At 38.6% G+C, this 25805-nt stretch overlaps 1 protein-coding gene and 2 non-coding genes across 16 annotated transcripts in view; 2 read left to right on the top strand and 1 right to left on the bottom strand.

Moving 5' to 3' along the window:
- The window catches only part of LOC6607184 (tight junction protein ZO-1), an 82420-nt gene that overhangs the window by 15182 nt on the left and 41433 nt on the right, over positions 1–25805 (bottom strand). For 6 of the 14 annotated variants that reach the window (XM_032721549.1, XM_032721548.1, XM_032721546.1 and 3 more), the window contains exons 3-4: positions 21830–22343; positions 84–253 (exon numbers count right to left, since the gene is read on the bottom strand). In XM_032721549.1, the coding sequence (XP_032577440.1) occupies positions 84–253; positions 21830–22343 (684 nt within the window). Of the gene's footprint in view, positions 1–83; positions 254–2231; positions 2456–3455; positions 3560–14109; positions 14712–19074; positions 20004–21829; positions 22344–22440; positions 22980–25805 lie in introns of those variants that run through there. The other 8 variants (XM_032721544.1, XM_032721545.1, XM_032721543.1 and 5 more) reach the window with 6 other exon arrangements.
- On the top strand, positions 18922–18994 carry Trnar-ucg. The gene has a single exon. It is a non-coding gene; the product is annotated as a tRNA-Arg (tRNA).
- On the top strand, positions 19943–20015 carry Trnar-ucg. The gene has a single exon. It is a non-coding gene; the product is annotated as a tRNA-Arg (tRNA).

The following is a 25805-nucleotide window of genomic DNA, read 5'->3' as shown; positions in this document are numbered from 1 at the left end:
CAGATAATAATTCAAAATGCATTGAAAAGGTTTACTTCCTACGGGGTCAGTAACTTTTGTTGAGTCATCGCGAGGGTACTTACTGCAATCGATCCTCGGCGGGGCCACCTTTCAGCACATCGCTAACTGCTATCGAGGGATCGCCGTTGGCAAAGTGCGGATTATCACGTCCACCGGAAACGGCGATGCCGAATCCATAGCCCGGCACCCGAGTCACCGCCACCGTGTGGTACTCCCATGTGGTTCGATCACCCTGGAAAATCGAGAAAAAATATTGAATATGTTAGATGGTTTCGAATTTTCAACAAAATTTAAACAAAAAACCAAATAAATGAGTTAAATATTGTTGTAAAAATTTGTGTGTAAAATCTTTTCTCTTTGCTGCCTTTTCCAATTTATTTCAATATAATTTAATTGGAATTGAAATTTGTTAAGGACGGCTGCCAGGCGGAAATGCACATGTGACTTCCGCATTTCCATTACTTTTACACACTCTTGTATGCGACCTGTTGCCCAGGCCCTTTGAACGACCCATGAATGTTTAGCCCCTCGGACACGATTCAATTTTATGCACTAGAGGTTCCAACAAAAGTGCGTAAAGGGGGGGTAGTGGTTAGTTGTAAAAATAATGGTACAAATAATGAAGGAAATAGGACTTGTTGGGTGTGCACTCGCTGTGACTGAATGGGAATTTGTGGAGTTTACTTTACATTTGTTGTTTTTCTGACTGGGACACCTGACACAAAAGCGGAACTAAATAAAGCTGAAAACGATTCTATTTGAAAATGCCACGAATGAAGTTGAATCTACATACATAAAGTCAGCGGAGATAGAAATATATATATTTGTGTAGCACAAAAGAATTGGGGAATGAAAGATGTTTGGGATGAACTAGAAATGTAAATGTACTTTTTAATGGCTCGGTTAAAAACTTAATTTCTCTTCTCAAGTTTTTTGTTTTAATTATGAATAATGGACACAAAGAATTTTTATATGCCTGCATTTATAATTCTATTTAAAGTGTAATGCTGGTAAAATAAAATACACTTCGTTCGGCATTCAACAACTCAATTAAATGAATTATTACCACCTGCAATTACAAAATCATTTTAGTTTGACTTCATTTTCCCTCACAGCAGGTGCTGGGTGGAAACCCAAATCGCAATTCGACACACTTCCCCCATATGGACGACTAACTCAATTGAGAGATCCAGCTCAGTCATTACACAAATCCAATATACAATGAAGATAAATCAATTAAAGTCGAATCCCATCATGCTGTTGCCCAATCCAGTTTGCATTCAATTCAACGTGATTCACTCGACAAAACTCCACGAAAAAACCATTCGAAAATGCAATCAATTGCGGATCTGTCTCGTTCAGCGAGCCAGCCAATCCCCTAAAACAAAAAAATTAAAGCGAAATTTTCATGCCTGTCTCAGGTGGGCGCCACAAACAAAAAAAAGAAGAAAGACTACATTTAATTTTAACAGACAGACGCAACACAACGCATCCAATTACAAAAACTCGGAGTAACATTCCACGCGTGGGCTGTTATAAATAATAAACGAAATTAACTAACCAAAATACAAATTTGTGTAGTCGCGTGGGCCAAGCTAAAGCTAATAAATATTTATAAAGTTATACGTCTGCTGCAGGTGTAGCTATGTACTATCTACATATATATGGATTTGCATCGGACTGACTGCACATCCACATCTGCCCAGAAATGCTTGCATAAAACAAAAATAAAACCGAGGGAGCCGAAAACATGAAAGAAGATATATGAATACGTTTGCTGGATTTTTGACCGACTTTGTGCATTTTGATGGGGGTGGTAAAATTATAATTAACTTAATTGCAAGTGAAATTAGTTGGAAATTTAATGGTGTGCAGCAGAAGTAAGGCGTGCGTTAAAGACTTTCTTTATACTGAATATGGCCCATAATTAATCTTGTCGTGTGTGCGTTGCCAAGATTTCTTCCAATGAAGTTTTGTTGCCAAAGAAGTTTTGCCGATTCTATGTAGTAACCAGCGTAACCTTCATCTGTTACAGCGCAGGCATTCATCAGATTGTTTATCTGGTTGGTTCTAAGACCCCACCCTTCTCTTTAGTCATAATTTAAGTCGCTACCGAATGATTTATGGCCCAGTTACACACACTCTTAATCACTTTAATTATAGGGAAACAACTGAGATACTAAGATGTTTGCCCCTGGTTTTTTGCTTACCACCAACATGTTGTTTGGAACATAATCCGGAAACTTCATCGTGTTTGCTTTTATTTGGTTTCGTTTGGCCGCAAATTGAAATGTATCTCAAACAATGCGAATCAAAGCAATTAATTTGACTATTTAATTGGCTTCGTATGACATGTTTATAGGGAGTGTGTAATATCACTTGTTTGCTTTGCGATATGAATGCACGTAATTTGGGCACTTGAAGCACGCACACACTAACACAGAAAATAAATATAATTTTTAACAAATGGGAATAATAAAGGCACAACAAAGTAAATAAAATGCAAAAGCTGAGGAATTTCGCGATAATAAAGTTTCGCTGCTGATGTCACTTTCAATTGTTGTTAACACACACGAAATGGTTAGCTGAATATGTCAATTCATCTGTGGAAAACACCAGCTAATTGAGGTAATGATTTATAAATAAACTTTTACTTATTCGCTGCAACTTCACGCCATTCAAAGTTAGGTTTCGATTTCAGTTTCGAATTCGATTCTATTCGATTTGATTGGAAGTAGCTTTGCATATGCTAATGGCTCGTTGGCAAGAAATATCTGAACGAGGCGTCATCGAGTGGTTCTCGGAGATACTTTACACTCCCATAAAGTTTCGGTGCAAATTAGCATGAATAGTCACCAACACCGAGACAAACGCTACGTGGATAGCAAAAGTAGCTCATAGATACACCGAATATATCTCTCTCTTTATAGAGACATTTGCATCGTGCAAAAGGTTTCTTGCCGTCAAGAGCCAAAAGCCAATGACCAGCCAACTTTGCGTTGCGAATTTGGAGCGGCGTGCAACAATCGCTCGTATCTGTCGGATGCACCGAAAGTGAAATGTTCACAGCTGCGCTCCGCTGAGCATTACGGATTGCCTTTTAGGATTGCACTGGGCTAACGTTTCTGTTTGCCGGTTGTTAGAAAACCCTAGCGATTCCTGTTGCTATATGGGGTTTTCCTTTTAAGGGTTTGCAAATATACCAATTTTGGACTTTATTTATCTAATTATTAAGATTTGTTGCAAGTAACATCTGCATTGTGAGTTTGAGTTTTTCATTTCTTTCTCTTGTAACTTTTTGTTATATTTCTTTAGGTTAAGTATCTTAATATCTCTCGCGAGTATCTTTTGATTATAATGCCACCGCGCACTTGAATAAGCTGAGCCAACTTATTAACTTTAACACTTTCGTAATGAACCAACACAACACACACAGCAGATGTAGGAAGAAGGGTGCCGATAGATATACGGATATTCGTCGTATCTCTTGGATACGTCGCGCCGTCGCAGTTGTCCGCTGGCGGCAACCGTTGACGTTGACGGCTTGAAACACGCTTCGAAACTGTTTTTACCTACGATTGTGGACTCGTCGATGTGGATGCCAAATGCCAGCCAGCAGGCAACGCGATCCAACGAACTAAGGCGCAGCGCAAAACAAACACGAGAATAAATACCGGAATGTGTGTGTGTGTTGTGTGCTGTTGTGTCTGTGAGATATGAACGTATCTGTGTGGATGGTGTTGGCGGGCATGGGTTCCACTTTTAAATTAAAAGGCCGGAAAGGCGAACATGTAAATGTAAACAAACCGAGAATGAGAGCCAGACGAATAGAAAATATTTGATAAAATTGTGTATGAAAGAGATTTTCAGATTGGAGTTTCTTTTCACCAAGTGCGGGTCTATGGAGAATGTCTGTGTGTATCTCTTTGGGTGTGGAACGTATCTGTGGATTAAAGAATAGGGCTATGATCCGGTTTAATGTCTGGAACTTTTGCTGAGGATCAAAGGAGATGTGCCACATCAAACAAAGGGAGGAATTTCATCATGAATTGAAAATGAATATAAATGCATGATGACTCAAAAAACTAAATCTGCAATCGCTGCAAAGAATCTAACACTTGCTCAATCGATGCAATAAATCTCCATCTATTCAAAGATTTTTCCACTTGAGAAGTGCTGAAAAGTTGAAAAGTTCATAGCTTGGGAAAGGCAACTTCAATTCAATTAACTCTCTCTCTCTCTCTTTTTTCCGAGGAACCAATCCGAAAGATCATGTGCCGCCGGTCAACAATGGCATATTAATTCAATCAAGAGATCGCTTATTAAACGTTTAAACGTTTAAAGTGACAAACATGAGACCCCGGAGCGAAAGAGCCACAGAGATCACTCCATTATGCGACTACTGAACTGAACTGAACTGAAGTCGCGAGTGACACAAGAATATTCCGTGAATTAAATTCTGCACATTGAAGTGCAAGCGATGCAGAAATTGCTGCATTCTTGAATTTTAGAGGCAGCGAAAAGCTAAAAGTCAGCTTTAAAAAGGGCCACGGGTGGAGGGTTTCATATGCAGATAAACATTAACAGTGAAGCTTGCTGATGGACGAATATAAATGAGATGCTTTAACTCAGCGCTAATTTTTTTTTAAGAACTCCTTTTTGTTCTTGGTTTCTGGTACTTGTTCCAAGTTCTACGCAAGTTTTTTTTCCAAGTTACGATTATGCAAGCTGCACTGTGTGTAGTTATTCATACATGTAGATGTGTAGAGTAAAGTAATCCACCATCCAGACTGTCAGCAACCGAGACTGCAACTGACGGCAGCATCCCCCCGCCCCAAGAATCGCGCATATTTATGCAAAATTAAAAGCAAATCAACGAGGCACTACGATTTCCATTTGCACACTCCACATCAGCATAGTTTTCCCCTCAGTTCGAAAAAAAAAATATATATATGTAAACGATTCTGACGCCATTGCCAATACCACGGAAAGCTGCCAAACAATAGAGCTCCAGTCTGGAATTCCTTATAAAGTAGAATTTCTTGTTGTCGTCGCGTGAACTTTGCTGCCAAAATAGTGGGGTAAAAGACAAAAGCCAGCCAACTAAAACAAAGGCAAATAATTGTTGGGCCACGATGATATTGAATTGCTTAGTTTGGGGCCAAAACAATGATATACCATTGCAGATGCATAAATCATGTTGAATGCCCCAGGTCAGATCCCAACTAAATGATCGCTTTAGATTTCTTCAACACCTACTGAGATTTGAAAAAAAGGGACTAAGCCCATTTTATTTCTTTCGCTCTCACGCAATTTATCAACGATTTAATGCATTTTTAATCTATTTCTATTTCTCCATCTCTATTGACCCTGTTGTACAGTCTGTATCTTCGTCCCCAGTGAGATCGGTCAGGTAGGAATCTGTGGTATTCCTAGGGGCATTTCAGGTATCTAGGAGGCTGAAAACATGTCGGGACACGACCTTTGTGGATGGTATTCTGGTTCCTGCAACACATTCCACTCGAAAAAAGAAACCCAGAGAAGTGGTGGCTGCTCTTTGTGTTTTGTGTACCTCAATTGATAAACAATTGACTCTTGTGCAGCGCACACACACACACACACAGGCAGAGAGAATGCAATCAGCCATGACAATTTTAATTTAAGTACTCCCCTCATTCCCTCTCCCTCTCTCTCTATTTATTTCTTTTTTTTCTCGGCACAGGATAAAGTTTTGTATAAAAAACTTGGCAGGGCGGCTGAATTCGGGCAGCCAAAAAGTTGTGTTTTGTTTTTCGCGTTTTTGCCTACTTCTTTTAGAAGCTGCACTTTATTTGTCCAAGAGGCACGAAGCCGAGTAAATAAGTTTGCAAGCAAAGGATTTTTATAGAGTTTTGTTCTTGTTTAATGATACAGCAGTCTGTTTGCTGATTTTAGTTGGCCTGTTTGCACTAGGGTGGCTCAGCAGATGTTGAAGTTTTTGTTTTTTCATTGAATGAAAGTATATACACACATGTTGTAGGAATTACTAGGAATTTTAGCAATTTACTGAGTAAATATATACTTGTAGATTATCGAATATCTCTAAAACATAAATCAGTTGTCGAATGAGTTCACATAATGTTTTGATTATTTTTTATGATTAATTTTAAATTCAGTAGAGTATTTTTCATATTTTTTGGCTAGTTATTTACAAGCTAACACTTTTTCAATATATTTTAAATTCGACCATGAATCACCATGTTGCCACATTGACAATGCATGTGGTGAGGCAGCTGTGACTCTTCCCGGCAACTGATTCGCATGCATGTCAGAGGTCCTTGGACGTGGCGTTCCTGTGCCCAAGTTGGCCACTTGTCTGCTGGGTGTTAAGCGACATCAAACTGTGCTCTTACCCCTTCGGCGCCGCTGCGGTGGCAAAAGGAAGCGAACTGTGCATCATTGGAGGACACCACAGGCGTATCCACAACAACGACAACTGGTCGAGGTCGCGTTATCCTGGCGGCCACGTAGATGACATACGACTTGTCTGCGGCGATTACCGAAACGGAAGGACGATGGCCTGGTGGTAATGGCAATGTGACAAGGTGGGTGGCAGGATAATGGGGACAGTGGGACTGCAGCAGGTGGAACGGGCGGAGCAGTCCACCCGCTTGACATGTCGAGGCCATTTTGGCCAAGAGCTTTTCAATAACAAAATTTGCATATTGCCTGTGCAGCCACTGGAAATAATCTTGGCCGTAAAAGTCTAAATAGTAGTTTAATTTTAAGTTGAATGTGCTTTAAAATCATATTAAGAAATACAATTGAAATTGTTTTGTATCTCTTATGTTTTAATATATTTTAGCTACATAAGTATTGATCTAGTTTCTCCCAGTGTATTTGTGTCAGACCAAATAAGGCGTCTGAGTGTTTGTCCTTTGTGGAGCATTTAACTGGTTTTATGCCGTCGCGACGTGTTTATGTTTTGCAGTCAGCTTAAAGTGCGGCAATCGAAAGGCCCAGCATGAATTTGACTCGAGAGTATCTATGTATCTACATATCTATATAAGTGTATGAAAACTTTCCATGGGCATTTTTTGTTCGAAAGAATTTCTATCTGTTCCCATTTATCGAGTGTTTTCTATTGTTCTGTACTTTTCGCTTTGTGCGTGGTACGTGCTTGAACTACAAAACTCTAGATTTCATTTCATACACTATATATGTATGTATGTATATAAATTAGGCACTCCGCCCCCACACCCCTCGCATTGCAATTGAGTTTCCAGCAAAGTGCGTTCATGTGTTTGAGTTATGGTGCGCATGCGTGCCACTTGAAAATGGGAAATGGAAATGCAATGCATCCATGTCTATAGATAGATTTTAGCTGTCCAATGAAAACGACCTTAGGTAACTTATTTGGGTCAGACGAGCAGGATGGATTAAAATCGGGGGCGAACTCAACCAGAATTTGGTGTTTCTTGAAACTAGATATCTGAAGATCAAAACCTTTTAAAACCAAAGTAATGATGAAAAGAATGTGACAAACGATAATGGGATCTTAGCCCAAAAAGGGATTTTTTATCAAAGGATTTAACATCTAAGAAGGAAAACCTTCGCTTCACTGCATAATATTTGGGATACAATCTAGTGATAAAAGTTTAAACCAAATTCGGGAATTCTTTAAATCCGCTTATGTAAGAAAAACATAGATAAATACCTTTGAAAAGGAAAATGGTCATGATTTGTTTGGTTTAACTACAACCTCTCGATATTCTTAGTTCTCATGCGATTTTAAAGAGATTACTTAACTTAGGCCTCCAAATCCTTAAAGCTTTACACTTTGACCCCTCGCCATTGTATTGGTCCGGATAAAAAAAAAAAAACATTCGAGCATCCTTTCACTTGTCAGGACGTGTTATCCTCAACACACAATGAGGCTCTGTGCGCCTTTCTATGGCCCAGAGCAAACACCTACTCCATTTTCACTTCTTTTTGTATAAGAACGATATGTAAACAGGAAATGGGATACAACAGGATACAGGCTACGGAATACGTTTTCCATGGCTCTTACATCTTGCTACTATCTGTTCTTTCCGTATGCAAAAAGTAAACACTCTGAAAATGAGTGTGTAATTTTCCAAGGCAAACAAGGAGTGAGGGGAGCGAACCCGAAGGAAACATGAAGTGCCAAAGGAACCGGGAAAATGCCGACTGACACGTCTCCGGTTCGAAATCATTGTGTCACATTCTAATCACTGTGTGCATTGCGACTGGCAAAAGTAGAGCAAAGGTGAAGTTTCCTTCAAATCCCTGCCATCGGAAAAAGGTTGGCCGGAAAATGTGGCATGGAAATGTGAAAAGAAAATCGAGTCAATCGAATCGAAAGGAACAAACGGGTATAATCAAGGAATGTAAATATGATTGAAGCTTCAATCAGCTAACTGAAATTCTTTTTTTTACATTCCGATAACAATATGTAATCAAACTGGAAATTTTCACAGGTTTTCAATTTTAAATTAATGATCATCAGCATTCATTAAACTAACAGAACGATGCAATAACTACACATTCAAATATAAATTCCATAGCAATTAGTGTAAACTATTCCTACGTTATTTGTTGGCTTTTAATTGAGTTTTATAATTTTTACGATTTTTCAAAAGCAATTCTCCACTCAGCAATTAAATCGCAGAAACAAGTGTTCGACTCAAAACAGATCACAAAACCCACGCGAAGGCCTGGCATTCAAGTATCTCTTTGAAAAAAAAGACTGGAAAAGTCCATAATAGTTAATGTTACTCGTTTGTAATATGTACATATATGCAAACTATGTGGTAACTATAAACATCGCAAAAAAAAAAGAACAACCGCAGACGATTATCGATACCCACGCAATCGATTTAAGTGCAATTTGCATGGCTGCGGTGTCACTTTAGATAAACGCCATGAAAATAATTGGCATGGCTTTTGGGTGCAGTATTTGAAAAATGCATTTATCACAGACACAGTGTGTCACTATTAATGCATAAAAATTGTTGCAGAATTTTCAGCATCATAAACACTACATAATTCTGCAGTGTAGGCTTGATGTCCACACCTTTGATGCATCAATGATTCGTTTGGTGCACCAAAGCGATCGCATCGCAATGAAAAAGTGCAATCCCATGGAATCTCGTTTCAGCCAGGGGAAGTCAAGTGGAAAATGTGTGAGGAACTGAACCCAAATGACCCGTCGCCCCAGCACCAATAAACTAGCTTATAAAATGCATGGGAGAGTTTGGACTCCAAGTCCATCCGTCATGTGAGGCCATAATGAGCCCGCAGCGAATCATTCACTAGTCTGGAGAAGCTCCTGCTCCCTTAATTATGCTGAAATTATTCATACTCACGAAAATGCCCAAAGGGCATGCAAATTGTTTTAAAAGAACGTTTAACTCACCTGCAAAGAGAGAGAAAACAGAAGCAAAATGTTAAATAATTATATAATTATGAGCATTAAAACTAATAAATTTAGGGCCCTTCGAAAAAATCCCACATATCATGCATATCAAATTGGTTTTTTATTTCCCAAAGCCAAATAAACAGATTACACTCTATTTTGTTTACCAATGAGCACATTGTCGAATTTCAGGTTTTTTTCCCCCAAATGAATCATTGGTCGCTCGAAACCATCAATCTTTGGCTTTATTTTTTTATTCAAATTTCGATTGGAAAGACGGTCAAAAGCGAATCAACATAAAATCTGATAAACACTTTCAATTAGCATTCAAAAAAGTTAATAATAAAGGTTTTATGCTGGCAAAAATGCGAAACAACTCCGTTCACAGAGTTTGGAGTTCTTTTTCCCCTTCGATTCCTGATGTTTTATTCAGTCGGCTATTGATTTGCATATAAAATTGCTTGTTAGCATGTTTCGCCTGCTTCTGGTTTATTCAGGTTAAATATTATCCACGAAAGTAACTTTCACATGTAATTCTCTTAATTTGCGCGAGACAGAGACCTTAAAATTCAAATTTAACTTTGACCTTTAAGTAGGCGACTGGAAAATCATTGACTGTGAAATTAAATGAGGCGTCTCTAATCAAGCCTACACTTAGTTCAAATTGTCTAGACGATGTCATTGAGCACTAACGATTTAGGAAAAATAAATAAATTTATTAATAAAAATGGAAATTCAATTATTTCATTAAATATTCATATTCTGTGTCATCGCTGCAGCCCTTTTATGCAATTGCAATGACAGAAAATGCAAACAGCGAAAAAGCCAATTACTTTTATCAGGTTTCGACAGCTTTCCAAGTGTATAAACAAAAATAAAGCTGCCAAAAAAAAATGATATTTACGGTGAAAAATCAAACGAATAAATATTTGGCATAAATCGAAACAAAAGAAATTTATTGTAAATCAAACCGAAAATGGAGCAGCAGAAGAAAGAGCACTTCAATGGACACCGAGTGGGGTATGAATCACAGTGTGGCCTCATGAAAAGGGAATTAATTGAATGCAAATGAGGAAAGGCTCAAGAAACCGCAGGCATTGAGCCAGGTGTGTCGGATTATGCATGGAATTCGCTGGATACCCGGTTTCTGCCTGATTTGATGTGCATAGATTGAAGTTAAGTTACTCATAAGTGCACAAAAAGTAAAACTATCTTAAAAGAAGTATAGTTAAAGATGTACTCATTTGGCATTATTCAACACTACTTTAATACATATTGTAGATGTACTCATTCGACATTATTCAACACTTCTTTCATACATATTGCAGTTTATGTGAGTAATTATTTTCCAGTGTATGCAGAATGTGTTTCTTTGCTTTGGAACAGGTTTTCTCCTTATTAATATGATTCAATCGACAAGAATTTGAGTCTGGGTGCGGTGTGTGTGCGGTTTGGGGCAGCGTGTCAAGTGAAGTTGTTTATCCAGCAACTGCAAAGACACAACTACAAATTGTGACCATTCATTTCCCAATCAATGCCGCTACTACCTCAAAGCTCAGTGTTTGTTTCTGCCATCGAGTTGGTTTCGTAAGGGGCCAAAACAAAACAAAAAACGAGTCTTGGCCACCACAGAATGCAGCTCTCAACGCATTTTACATGTTTTATTGTGCATTTTTTGGAGTCTTTAAAACTATCTTGGCCCGATGGGGTTTTTTTGTTTGGGATTTTGCACCAGTCGCAGTTTGAAATCCAGTTTTATGTGCTGTATCTAGATGGTCGCTTTTGATTTCGGATTTACATTTCAAAATGCTAATAAATCTTGGCTCTTAATAAGATCGTTTTGCGTAAATTTTGTGTGAAATGTGTTATGAGAAGTGGAGCAGGTGAAACGAGTTAAGAATTTGAAGGCGAAATCGGATATATTTATTTATATATTTCTATTACGTTCAAGGTAAATGATTAGTGACTGAGCTTAATAATTGAGTGGTTTAAATCTTAATAATAGGCCATCGCGATGTAAAGAAAACCCACACCCCTGCCAAAAATCCTTTTGTTTTCAATCAAATTTTCACATGAAACCCATGCCCCACCCGCCACAGAAAATCAAGGTAATTACTAGGGAATGACTTCATCAAAGTGCAGCAAAAAAAAAATAGAGTTAATTTGAAGCTCACGTGACTAACACAAGACAGAAGCTAAATTAACAATTTTACAGCTGCAGTCGGCGGGCGGGGAAAGTGGAAAAGGGGCTTTTCCCGATTGGCGGTCCAAACAATTATGCGCAACAACATGGCAGCCGACTGGGCGGAGATACATAGATACATGGATACAACAGATACAAATGGATACGGATATCCATGGTAATTGCCTCAACATGGGAAGGGCTCGTGGCCCCAGCAAAAAATCACTCAATTGCCCCCGACGGATCAATTGAATGCAGTTCATGGCCTCGTGACTAGATAACTTTCCAAAGTTCGACTGACTGGCAGCTGCAGCATAATGGCGTTAAATTACCAATATAAATCAATGGGTTAAACACAACGAAAACCAACACCCGCATCGCTCGATCAACGAGAATACAACACTGTAAATGAGGGGGGATCGAAATCTCAAAGTCTCCAAAGGGCACCGGCTATCGTTTACTTAGCCAGCAGAAACCAGTTGAACAACTTGACTTGGATGCTGGCCAAAGACTTTTTCTTTCTTTTGAAGCGAGTTTATTTTTATCTGAGTGGAATTACAAACATATATACAACTTTAAGACCCGGATCACTCAATCCTTGGAGAGTTCTCGAGTCTTAGGGCCACGAATCGTGTTTCTGGTTCTGGCTCTCTTATTTTATTTCCAGATCGAACAGCGAGATCGCTTTTTTATTTTTTTTTACCCATTTTTATGGTCGCATGAAACTGGTTTGCCCCGCTCGATGTGTTGGTAGAGATTCTTTATGGGCCTGCTGTATTTGCTTTTCCAGAAATCGGTTTAAAGGATTTCACAAACTTGAGCAGCGGCGAGCATAAATTGCGGTTTAAGGTGCTTGAAAATGTCTTCATAAATATGGGATATCTGAACTTGGCAATGGCGAATGTGATAGAAATGAACATCTTGTTTGTGAGGGGATTAGAACTTAAGCCAACTGATCTTTCATAAGTTATACTTATATATATATATATATCATAGTCATTAGCATTGGCATCTAAACGCCATCGTATGAATGCTCATAAAAACGGAGTAGAATCCAAGGAATGTGGCCAAGTCAAGTCGCTTAACTATAATCAATATTTTTTGTATTTTTATTATTATTTGCCGCCATGAATTATGCATTTCAGTTTGCTGCAGCTCTGGAGTTCAAAATAAACAGTGAATGTCATTTTATGTCTAGTCTAAGCAATGTCAAGTTTTTTAAGCTGGCTGATCATCGGTGGAAAACGAAGGGGGAAAATTTTAAACAATAAAAATCATTTATGGATTCCACAGAAATATATTTATAAGCTTTATACAATAAACACCTGCTTTTGTTGACTTTCTTCCACGAAATTTCCCTATCTGCAAGGCCTATCTGAAATATTTAAAAGCTGTTTCCACATTCATTTTCAGAAAACACACGAAAACCTGAATCAAAGTTTCACTTTCGAAATATTCATTAAGTTAACGACTACGAGTTTTTGGGTTGGCAATTTCTTAACCCATGTTTATTACTTCGCAGACGGTTGGCTGTTGAGGTCCTCGACTCACTACTCACCAAACTGCAACAATTTGTGGTTTTGTTAATTATTTTATAGCATAGCTAGCTGGTCATATGGGAATTACAAACTTTATGTTAACAATTTCCCTGGACTTCCGTTTGTTTTTCGCAATTTTCTTCGATTTTATCATTGCCAATTCTGGTGATTGAAAATGAAGGGGCTTCGCTCTGTTATCAAACTTTTGGCATCGCTCTAACCATCAATTTGCGCAGCTGAAACCTCAAAACTTTGTTGGTTTTTTGTTTTCTTTTTTTTATAACCTTTATGGCTGGGGTTTGTCTGTTCGAAAAAAAAAAAGTTTTCTCGTCGTGTTTTTCAATGCATTTTCACTTACTGCAAACTTGGCAGTTTTTTCCCCATTCGGCTTGGCTTTTTGCTGATGAGGTGAGAGTTTTCAAGCAAATAAAGAGTGTAAACAGATTTTGCCTTACTAATGAGCGGCGAAGTGGGGAGGGTAAAAGGATGGTCTTAAGCACACCTTACATGTGTTTCTTTAAGTTAATTAATTACATTGTTTTCGGATTGTCCATTTTGAGTTTTCCTCTATGGAAAAATCGTTTAAAGTGGTCAGCTAAAATGGAAACCATTATACCAGAGATTTAAGATTTAATTTTATGATTATCTTTGAGATTTTGAATTTCAAACACTTAAATTGGTCATTGCTCTAGTATATTTTCCTAGCCCAAGGTGACAATTTTGTTGTATTTTGCTAATGATGACATTTAGTTACACAAATTGAAATGACCTTTGGTCATTTGATAGTCGATTAAACTATTAGAGGTAACCCTAAAGTTGATCATTATTTTTGACAAAAATTCAAGAAAAATTCAACATATTTCAAAGGAAATATACCCATACCTAAGTAACTATGCAAACAAACAAACTTCGAAAACCCTCAGAAAATTCCTTGGAATTACGGTCTTTACCTGTTGCTGAAATGATTCATGGCGAAAATGATTGTTTGGCAGGACGAGCTGGTTGCCCGTTGCCGATCCGCTGACTATATCCATTTCGAATTGATTAATTTTCCGCGTCTAAAGGAGATTACTGTGGTTGCTGCACTCGCTGTTGCTATTGCTGTCGCTTAGTGCCACATGTTGCACATTTGAAATCTCGCTGGCAGAAATGTAAATTCAAGATATTCACAGAAACTGGTTTCAAAGCACTTGGTTAGTTAAAACATTTAACTGGCGAAACACACGAATGACACTTGAATTACATTTTTCTTTGGGGTTTTATTTTCGTGTAATTTTCGTTTTAGGTATTATTATTCGTATGGTTTCCTACATATCTTATTTCTCTGTTTTTCTGCTTAATTAATTGCAGTCGCGAGACGCGCGCGTGACAAACGAAAATCGGCAAAGTTCGAAGCGACAAAAAAGTACAGGCGCCCCCAACGAAAACGGACAAATCAAAAGAAACGAGAGTGGGGGGCGAATACAAAAATATTGAAGGAATCTCCGCCGCGATATTTAGTTGAAAAATTCGTCCGTTAATCGCGTCCACTCGCCAGCAAACGTTGGCCACTTTTGAAATAGACTCAAGAAAGCAAAAGCCGACCGACGTACGTGGAAAACGTTCAGTTCGAAATATGCTCAAAAATGCCCACTCACTAATACCTACAAAGGTGTGTGCGTGCATGTGAGCCAGGTAAGCATACAACACACACACACATACACCTGCACACACAGGTAGACGACAAAAACACGTAAACTTGTTGCTGGCAACATGAGCGAAAAATGTTGCCCGGCAACTTTTCGCTGGCAACCCGGTTTGAACCTTATTTTATGGGACACGTTTACCACTGTGTGTGTGTTTGTATGTGTGTACAGGTGTGTTGTGTAGAGTTTCGGCTCACTCAAATCGCTCGAATGTGTGGTGGTTAGGCGACAAAGCTACAAAATCTGAATGAGAATGGGCAGCACTGGCAACGGGTTTCGCTTTAAATTGGAGACTCCTTGCGTTGTTAACCCCAAAAGTGTTGACCCGTCAAATTATTATTTGAACAAATTATTATTAATAAAATGCAAATGCTAATATGGGAATTTAATAAATAAATATTTTAAAAAAGTGTTTGTCTTTAATAAAATATAATTTATACAACATTTAAAATTATTTACTCCTATAATTTTTAGTTTATAATTAAGAGTTTAATTTCATAGGGTTAAGCAAGAACTTATTCCTGTACACACATGTCCCTCTCTTTCTTTTATTTGCCCCTCTTCTTTGTGCGAAGGAGTTACGCAGTTGTTGTTGCTGTTCAAGTTTGCAATCAAAGATAAAAGAAAAACTTGGCAAAATTCTGATGTTTTTGTTTTTTTTTTTTTGTTGCTGGCAATGCAGCAGTGTGAAGTTGGTATTTATAGGAATGCTGGTTGTTGTTGCTGTTGCCAGAGCTGCTGTGAATTCGCAATGAGCGAAATGGTTAAGGAACTTAAAAACAGGTAAAAAAGGAGCTCAACAGATGGCTGCTGAAGTGCAATGAAAATGCAATGTCAACGGCTGCAAGGGCATTATTCCACATAAATATATATGTTTTCGATTTGCAGGTATGCCAAGGAATTCCATGATCATAAGCTTTGAAGGGAAAGGAATTTCAATTGACTGGGCGAAGGAAAACTACGTTGTACTACACTAACAAAAAAGGGAAACACAGAAGTACAAACATTTTTCCCTGGACTTTCCATCTATAAGATAGTTATAGCTGAAATTATTTATCATTAACCTTTTTGAGTGCATTCCAAAAAGTGCTTGATGTTTGATTATTATAGTCCCCATGTCCTAGCCCAACAATAACAAAAGAAAATAAGTTATCTGTTTGCTCAAGTGGCTGGAATGAGTAGACAAAAAGTCCAGAGGAATGGTAGAGGAAAAGTGGAAAACCCAAAGACCAATGGGTCAAATAGCTGAGTATTAACCTAGGTCATGCTACAACTATATACAAATATACGTTGTTTCGGAAAATGGGAAGCCAGTAAACGTATTTCAATTAAGTTTTTGATTAGTTCTGCCCGATAACGTCCGTCTAGTTTAGATGTTTTTGGTTTTATTTCCCAAATTCAATTACCTCAAACTGCTTTTTTGAGGCGCTGATTTTTATCTAGTAGACGGGAGACTTTGTTAATGACCTGGCTTATGTGAAGCAATTACCAAAAAACTTAATGCACTGCTATTACTTTAGATCTCCGTGTTGTTGTTGTTGTTGTTTTTTTTTCTTTATTTGTATTTTCTTTGAGTGGTTGAGCACGTGCAACATTTCAAATTCTCGGTGTGTCTTTATAAGTTTTTTTCGTTGTCATTTTTTTTGTTATTGTTATATTTTGATACAATTATTGCTATTACGAAAAAGCTGAAGTCGGTGACTACGCCACCTGGTGGCTACTGCCGGTCATTACGAACTTTGGGGCGGGGGGAGTGGCAAATGGGGGCCTATGCACAATAGTCTTGCAATTGGATAATTTGATTTGTACACAAGAGCGAGCTGCACTGCAACTACACTTTTCGAAAATATTGTTAAGCTTTTGAGAAACATTTTTAATATTAATTTGCAAAATGTAAAATCAGGTCTTTAATTTTTATAAAAAGAAAAAATAAAATGTAACATGACTAAGTAATATTAGGTAAAAGTATTGAAATGAAGTACATATTATTCTGTTAAGTGTAGTCAAATAAGGTTTCATGGCCTGTAATTTTTGGCCAAATATATTTAAGCCTGGGAGGGATTTTACCTTTGAAAAATTGTGCAATAATTGTGTCCGAAGGCTTATACCATTTTCTTAGATTTAATAATATTCTGTGACTGTTTTTATTTACTTCAACATATAATTTATTTGTATATGTTGACTCTTTGGAAAATAATTTTGGTTTCTTGCTTTTCCCTATTAACTGTTTAAGATTAATATTTTATGCACAGCATGGTCTGTAATAATATTATTTGCACTTATAACTAATAAGCTGCCAGACTTTATTAAGATAACACATAGTTTTTTCCCTTCTCTCTTGATTGAGTTTATTCTGCCTTGCATTTTCAATAAGCTGCAGCAATTCGTCTACAAAAATATCTTGGCACGTGACTGCTGCCTTGGAATACGAAATTAAAACAAAAAACTGTCGGCAAAGGAAAATCTGTAAAATGTTTTAAACAAGTTACTGGCGCTTCCCCAGCGGAACCACAGAAAGATACCACAAAGTGGGGGAAATGGGTGACGAAGTCGTGTGCTTCATTCGATTTACGAGCCACTGCAGCCAAAGGGGAAGTCCCCAGACAGACTTGAGTTGCATCGCAATTGTTTTTACTTTTTGTTTACTTTGCATATGAAAGTCACACTGAAGTCATTTTCCACCGGAATTTGGCTTAAATTTCTTAACTTTTTCGACCTGAGACTAAAGCAAGAATTTAAAGAGATAAATGTATGCACATTTCGCTTGGGTTTCAGCAATTTATTTCGTTTCATACGAGTTCTAAATGGATTTATACACACGCCGGAAGTTGAGTCATGGGCGGAGGCGAAGTACATTGGGCTTTAATTGATTGAAAATTGTTTATAAACTCAAGTTTTCATAAATTTTGTATTAATTTTCCATCTGCATACAATTATAAAATATTTATTATTTTTTTTGCTAACTTTTGACCTATTTTGTAAGTACTCTTCTTAACAACATTCGCCCACTCTTTTGACCATGTTTAAAGCCACAATCAACGAAACCAATTTCTCAAACTCAAGTGCTCCTCAAAGCCCGAATCTGGATTCGAAACAGAAGCGCATAAATTGTGCCCCAGGCGAATGTGGAATTAAGCTAAAACGAAAACTATATACATATATATCCACTAATGACGATAGCGAAAATGAAAGAAAAACAAAAGAATAAAATCAAACCGACAAAAAAGACTATATCGTCATGGAAGCCTGAGCAGCAGCGGCTTAAAAATGCATAAAATGGTCAACAAAAGAAAAGGGCCTGCATTGAAAGTGGTAAAAGGAACCGCAGCCGAGCTTTGACTTTGAATCTTTTTGAGAAATTGAAAGGCCGCGGTGAATATCATTGTGGGGCAGGTGTGTTCGAGGATGCCAAATTAGCAGCTACCGTCTGACCACCAGCTCCTCTCCCTTTCATCTCCATTCCGGCTTTGCCAATCTCGCACCTCGTTTATTTCTTCATGCCATTTCCATTAATGGCCCCAAGCGAAATTTTGAACATCATTAATTTTAATTTTTGCGCAGACGCACCCCAGGGGCGGTAGGCTTCACTGCCTCCATTCTGGACACTGCAGACAAGCCACGAGTGATGACTGATGATGACCTGGCGGAACGAGCCACTCCACCTTCATACATACATCCATGAGTGTAATTAAGGTGGCCAAATGGAAAAAAATAGGTGCCACAGCGACAATTGAAAGTGTTGCAACGCGAGTTGACAAATTTCGATGTTGCTCAAGAGCAATGCAATGTGGTGATTGATGGCCGAGATGGTGGTATTCAGTGGCGTAAAGAATTTTAAAATTAGTAAATTAAGGAATTTTCCTTAAATATATTTTATATCTGCGGGTAAAATATGCAACTAACATGTGCCACTTGAAGTCCTGTCATAGTGATTTTTATATTTTCTGCTTTTTTTTAACTTATAATCTTAAATTACGTATTCGGATAAAGAACGATTTAACAAATATTAATGGTGGAAAATTAAATTATTTGTAAAGCCTGTCTTTATGTTAGTCATATTTTTCGTAGTTGCCAACTGACCGTGTGGCCTAATGGATAAGGCGTCGGACTTCGGATCCGAAGATTGCAGGTTCGAGTCCTGTCACGGTCGAGACAATAACTTTTTTTATTTTTTTTTATTTTATAAAAATGAGATTTGCATTTATCACACCTTGTAAGTAAGTATCTCACCTTCTTGAAGCGTCTTCGCTGCGATGAAGAGTGTGTCGATACAGTTTCGAGCAGATTGCTGTTGTTATCCCCCTCATCCCTTTTGCCCAGTGCCTGGAGAAGATCGTCAACGTTGCGTATATAGGGACGATCTCGATCCCCGCCGCGTTCCCTTTCCTTATCGCCACCCCCTCCACCGCCGCCCATGCAGCTGGTTATGCTCCGATTGCCCACACTATTGCTGCGCGATCGGGATCTGGACTTTTGCTTGCCCAGCCAGTAAACCTGATTTGCCAAATTTATTTCGGCGGCTGCCGCAGCTTTTCTTCTGCTCAATTGTTGTTGCTCCTGCACCTGTTGATGCTGCTGCTTCTGCTGTTGTTGCTCCTGCTGTTCATTGGCCAGATATTCGGCGGCTATATGAACCTTGGGTGCACTAACCAACTGCAGGCCAGTGGCGCCGAATTGCTGTGGGAACTCGTGCAACTCGAGGGGGAAACGGGGATCCATGGTCTGACCCGGTTGACGCGGATACATATAGCCATCGCGTAGAAACATCTTGCTGGTGGTATAGACCCTATCCGCGATTTGGTACACTCCACTCGAGCCGGGACCGTCGCCGCTGCCAATAATTCCGTTTCGGACATAGGCCGTCGGTCGATAGCGAACCAGTGGGTTATATACATTCGATTTGGGGGGTTTCGTCTTGAAACTGCGACGTCGCGTGCTGGGCTTCATATTTTTGTTGTATTTAATATTTCGTTTTTGTTCGTTTGGATTTGCACCCCGCGATAACAGAATGTTTGCTCTATAGAAAATCCACCCTTGTGCAGTGGGTTGCGTGCGCACGTATCAAATGTTTTCGAGTTTAAGCGTGCTTGAAACAAGCGACCGTGTGGCCTAATGGATAAGGCGTCGGACTTCGGATCCGAAGATTGCAGGTTCGAGTCCTGTCACGGTCGACACCAAAGTAAATTTTTTTTCTTTTTTTTATTTTTTTTGAAAGAAATTTGTTTTTTTTTTTAATTAAGTTTGTTGCAAACTAAAATCATAAAGTAAATATACATAAACAAAAAAAAAAAAGATACACTTGGCTAATCTTACATAAAATTTACACTGTCTTTTGGCTGACAATAGAATGTTTTAGATTACAAGTAAAATTAAATTAAGCAAAATTTTTTCGTTAGAAATATTTAAAAAAAAAAAAAAAAAAAAAAAAAAAAAAAAAAAAATAAATAAATAAATAAAATCAAAAAAATCAAATTAGCGTTTCAAGTGTGTGAATAAATTTAGTAAGCGTAACTCTCGACAATTTTTATTCTATGTCAAATGTAATTTTCGACCGCGTAAAACTATGCTACAAATATGGTTGAATTATTTATCACGGCCTTCTTATTTCACAGCGCACTAAAGTAGGCAACATTTGTGCTTTTAAAACGCCTAAGAGATGCCAATAAAAAAGAGATAGACCCTATAAACTATATTGAAAATAACCGATTTTTTAAGGTTTTGACGCGACCAACACGTTCGGCACACTGCTCGTTCGATTTTCCACTGCAATTGTTTGATTTTATTGCAACAACTTTTTCTGCATTTCTGTTGTTTGCTGGAAGGCACGCACTGCCAATCCAATTAGCCGGGGTTCACCTTTCGAGCCGTCGTCTTTGCGCAAGGTAAATTGTTTTTCGAGCCCAAAGTATTGACACAGTTTGCGAGTCACTTGTTTTGTTAGACACATTCGTCTTCCTGAACTGTCAACCGAGCTGTCATATGGGTGAGACAGAATGCAGAATAGAGAGAGAGAGAGAGCCATGCTAATCTGTCAACTCTGAGTTGGTTAATTAAAGACTGATTTGGCAAATAATTGTGGCTTAGCCCTGCTCGACCCCAATACCAATTTACAAGCTCAAAACATTGTGAAAACTCAAAGGTACCCCGATTGGGTCAATGAATGTGCGGTCTATTGAACTTTCGATAGTATTATTGACGCCCCTTTTTCGCTTAATGATTGCGAATTGAGTTCAGCCGTCGGAAAATACTTTCAAGGTTATATTACAGGGATCTATAATATCCAATAATAAAATTTAATAGTTAAAAACTCAGTGGAAAAGATGTGGTCAAATATAAATCACCCTGCCTAATGCACATTTTTCTCGTTTAATATATTCAAGTTTTCCCTTTATTTTATCACTTCTGTCACTCCACTTAATTCAATGGCCCTTCTCAGTTTCAATCTGTCAACTTCCTATTATTTCCACCTTATCTATTTGACGTTTGTCTTTCTAACACTTCCGCCTACGAGAATCGTTTATTTTTGGTGGTGATTTCTTTTCGTTTCAATCGCGACGAGGCTCAAATACGAACTAAACTGAAATGAAATCAATGAATTTCAAGAGCCTATCGGACACGAGCACATTTTCCAATGGATAGCGCTTCCAGCTGGAGGAGAATACAAGAACAAAAGCGATTGCGATAAAGCTTGGACTGAGCTGAGCAGAGCCCAAGTGAAATGAGACGAAATGAGGGGCTTAGGCCAAACAAATACACCCCCTAAAACGTAAAATTGTGGAATGGGGCAGATGTTTGCGGGAAAAAACCAAGAATGAAAAGGTTTAAATGCTGAACCTGCAGCTAATTAAAAACCACGCCCAAATATTAAATATATATCTATCAAGTTATATGATGTTATGACAAGAAACAAGATCTATTTTGTTTCGGGAATGTATTGAGTGTTTTTCTTTAATTCTATATATTTTGCATAAATCATTGTACTTACAAAGAATTCATCCTCGATGACGGGATCGGCCAGCATCTCAATGGCCTCCGTCATGGATCTGCAGGTGCGATTCGTGTTCTTCTTCTTCTTGAGCTTCCGGCCCAAGGTGGCGGCATCGCTGAAGCGATGAAGCAGCTTGTCCCGCTTCCGGACCGCCAGCGGACTGGTCGTCGAACTGGCGTGGCACAACAGCGATCCATAGCCATTCGTTGAGGATATGGTGCCAGTATTCGCGTAGAAATTCTGCGGTTGATATTGCGCCGGAGCAGTGAGTGTGCTGTTCGAGTCGATTTTCTGTATGAGATTGTACTCGGATTGGGGATATTTGCTGGCCAAATGCGATACGGAGTCCGCTTTGGAGCCCAATTGCGGCTTGGGTGGCGGCGGTGGCGGTGGATCCTTCATCAAGGCCACGCGACGGGGGGCGGCGCGGGGTATGGTGGCCGAATGGGGGGAGGAGGTGACGTCACTGCCATAACTAACAGCACGGCGATTGCGATCGTTTTCCTTTTCCCTGAAAGGAAATTAAAATTAAATTTATTAGAATTTTCTATGTAAGTTTTACTAGATAATAATTATTATGTTTTAAGTACTAAACACTATAAATCTACCTATAACGCCTCCTCTGCATCGGCGGACTAAAGAAACAGTTGGGCGACAGGGGCACAAAGTAACCCCATTGGGGATCTCGATCCGGATCCTCGTGATACATGCCCAACTGGGGCGTCATCTCCCTGGATCGACTGCATCTGAGAATGGGCATGGAAACCCTCTGGGGACCGAAACTCCTATTGGAGCGATACCGATTCCGATACATATGACGCTCCAGTGAAGATGTGGTGGTCGTAGCATCCGATTCCAGGGTGCAATCCGAATGATCTTTGTTCTCCAGGGTCACATTACTGCCCAGCTCATCGTCATCATCATCATCATCCTCATCCGTGGAACACTCGGGCACCGTATAGCAGGTGTAGTCCAATTGCGACATTGTACAATCTTTTTTCTTGTGTCTTTATTTTTTTGGCTTTTCGTTTGCACACACATTTAGTTCATTGTCATTGTGTCTTTGCGACTCCCACGTAAAATGTTTCAATTATTTAATTAGTCTGCAACTTGTTGCTGTTTTTTAGTTGAGTGCTTTACTTTCATTTTTCCCTGACAAATGTTAAATGACATTTTCAGTTGGCCTGGCACTTAATTGCTACACTAGAGTTTGTCCATGTCTTGGATATTTTCTGGTGGCAAAAGAACATTAGACTGGCCAAGGCATTTATCATGTTCACCCTGTGGACAATCGTGCTTCCTGCCAGAAAACAAAATTCAGGGGTTGTGTATGTCCAGTGGGCACAATTAAAAGTCGTTTTCGGCCTCCGTCGAAAAGTTGGCCTAATGAGGTGTTGAACGGAAGACGTTTTACTTACGATACTTAACTTGGCCACGACTTTTCACAGACAATTTACTACGGTTCCAAACACAAAAGAAATCAGTGGGAAAGCTAAAAGGGCATTTTACCGAAAGTAAGTCATAATTGTTAAAGTAGAATGTTCTTTTAGGAATCTCATTTTTAATTTACTGCACGAAAAGCAAATTTAACTTTGCGGCCTGGCTAGCTAGAAAATTTTCAGACTAAAAGTTCATTATTCATTAATGGGGTGAAAAAGGAAAGTGTCAACAGTGAAGTCCATCAACATTGCAATTAAAATGTCAAACAAGGAAACGACTGAGTGCCAGACTCCCGTTTAAACCGCACTTCCTATATACAAAACCAACCCGCCACTGAAAAATAAACTCCACATTATACAGAAAACTCTCTATAAAGAGGCTCCATCGTAATGATGATGCAAAAAGTGATCCCTGAGGGGAAAATGTGCGACTGGAGGAGAGTCCAACTGCAGAATTCACAGACAGCGACACTCCGGATATGAAGATTACAAGGGAATTGGGTTGCCACTCCTGCTGTTGTTTATATTTATTTTATTGTTGCAATTATTTTCCTCTTTACAGCCTAGAATTGCATATTAAACGTGATTAATGACAAACGAGAGAAATGGGGGAAACAGCCGGATGGATAATTTTTGATTGCCCAAAGGAAAATTAGCACATGAGGCGCCTGTGTTTATGGAAATGGGGAAATCAGTCAGAAAAAGGGGAGCAAATCATTTGCATAGCTCATTTTCAATTTATTTGTAGATAATTTTTGTAAGCAATTATCTTTATTTTTCCATTTTAACTTTTATAATTATTTCTGTTACTTTTTAGCACAATATTTAAATATTTTTGGTTGCTTATTTTTTTATGCCCATTGTCCACAGACTTGCTCGCGTAAATCATTCTAAAAATACTTTGATTGGGTCAGCGAATTTCCCAGTAATTTTCAAAACTTATACCAATTTTTCTGTACTATATCATTTACAATTGTTAATGACGAAACACGAGCGCACATGCGAAAATGTTCTTAGATATAAACTAAGATAGAAAAGTTCAAATAAAACGTGATTTTTTCTTTTCGAATAGAACTTTTCACTTCACGCCGCGGCTGTTCAAAGTAAATGTGCTGACCGCCGGCAATTTCCGAACTGATTTCGAATAGAGCCACGGAAATCTCGTAGCCGCCGTGGGGCATCAGCAACAAATACAACCCTCTCGGACGGAAACATGCGCGACAGACTCGAAAATCGTCCAAAACACTGAGAAAATTGGGAGAGTGAGTTGTTTGTGCTGGTGGAGAATGGGAGGGGAAGGAGGGAGGGGGAAGGGGGAAGGGGGAAGACGTCAAGCGGAAGAGAGTGCGCCAAATAAGAACAAACATTGTGTTTGACTAAATTGCTTAATATCGGGGGACCAAAATAAAAGCAACAACGAAGAGCGGCGGCCAAAGGGAAAAGAAACAAATTAGAGGAAAATGTATAAAAGAATAAAGACTGCAAAATACCCTTTAAAACTTAATGTTAAAAAAAAAAAGAAAATCGATTTTATATAATTCTAATGACACAAAACAACCCTTTAAAAACCAATGTTATAATGTACATAATAATAGATACCATTCTCATATAATAAATATTAATATATACAAGAAATATATATCTTATCTTTGTAGCATACTATTTTCTCAAACTTAACTCTTGTGGCAGCCAAGTTTTGGTCCGAGTGTATATACCCTTTCGCAGGGTATTACAAGAATTCTCTGTGGAGACAATTCCCTGGATAACGAGGTGCACACCCAAAGTTTCCATATGCCCGTGGCTCTTCGTGTGTGAAATGTCATGCAAAATAAATGTCAGCCGCTTAAAAATTAGTCCCTCTCTCTTTCTTTCTTCTGCTTTCTGCAGCTTGTCTTAAATTGCCGTGACTCTTGAGAAAAAAATTTAAAGAAAAAAAAAAACAGAAACGTAAACTGTTTCTGTTGTTATTGGTGTTATTAAAAATAAACACGGATGAAGTGGTGGTGTGTTGAGAAAACGCAACATTTTCACTTGTCACGCATTCATTTTCCCATTTTCCATGTCCGAAAATGTGTGTCATTTTGGGCCAAGACTTTTATTGACATCTTTGCCTTTGTCTGGTCACTTTTCTTGCAATTGGTGAGATTAATGAAGGGAAAGGGAGCAGTGCACCCGGTTGGATTGAAAGTTCTATCAATTACACTTGTTAATTAAAGTTGGGTGTGGATTAGCCCGCATTTCGAGGGGTGTGTGTGTGTGTTTTGATAACAATTGCATGACTGCCGCACAAATGCAATTAAATCAGTTCTTAAACGGGCGTGCTGGCTACGAGTACATGGAACTTAAGTCCAATTGCCCGAGAGCGTTAAATTAACAATGCAGGCAGCAAATGGAACCAAATGGAATGGCATCGATCGACCATATATACCATATATATTATTTTATAAATGTGCATGTGGGCTGCAAACGGCGCAGAATTAATTAAAGCACTGCAGGAGGGGCGAAAAAAGTAGATCTTTAAGATAACAGAGCGG

The sequence above is a fragment of the Drosophila sechellia genome, chromosome 3R (genome assembly GCF_004382195.2).
Source record: "Drosophila sechellia strain sech25 chromosome 3R, ASM438219v1, whole genome shotgun sequence".
NCBI lineage: Eukaryota > Metazoa > Arthropoda > Insecta > Diptera > Drosophilidae > Drosophila > Drosophila sechellia.
This window is presented reverse-complemented; position numbering and strand designations above follow the sequence as displayed.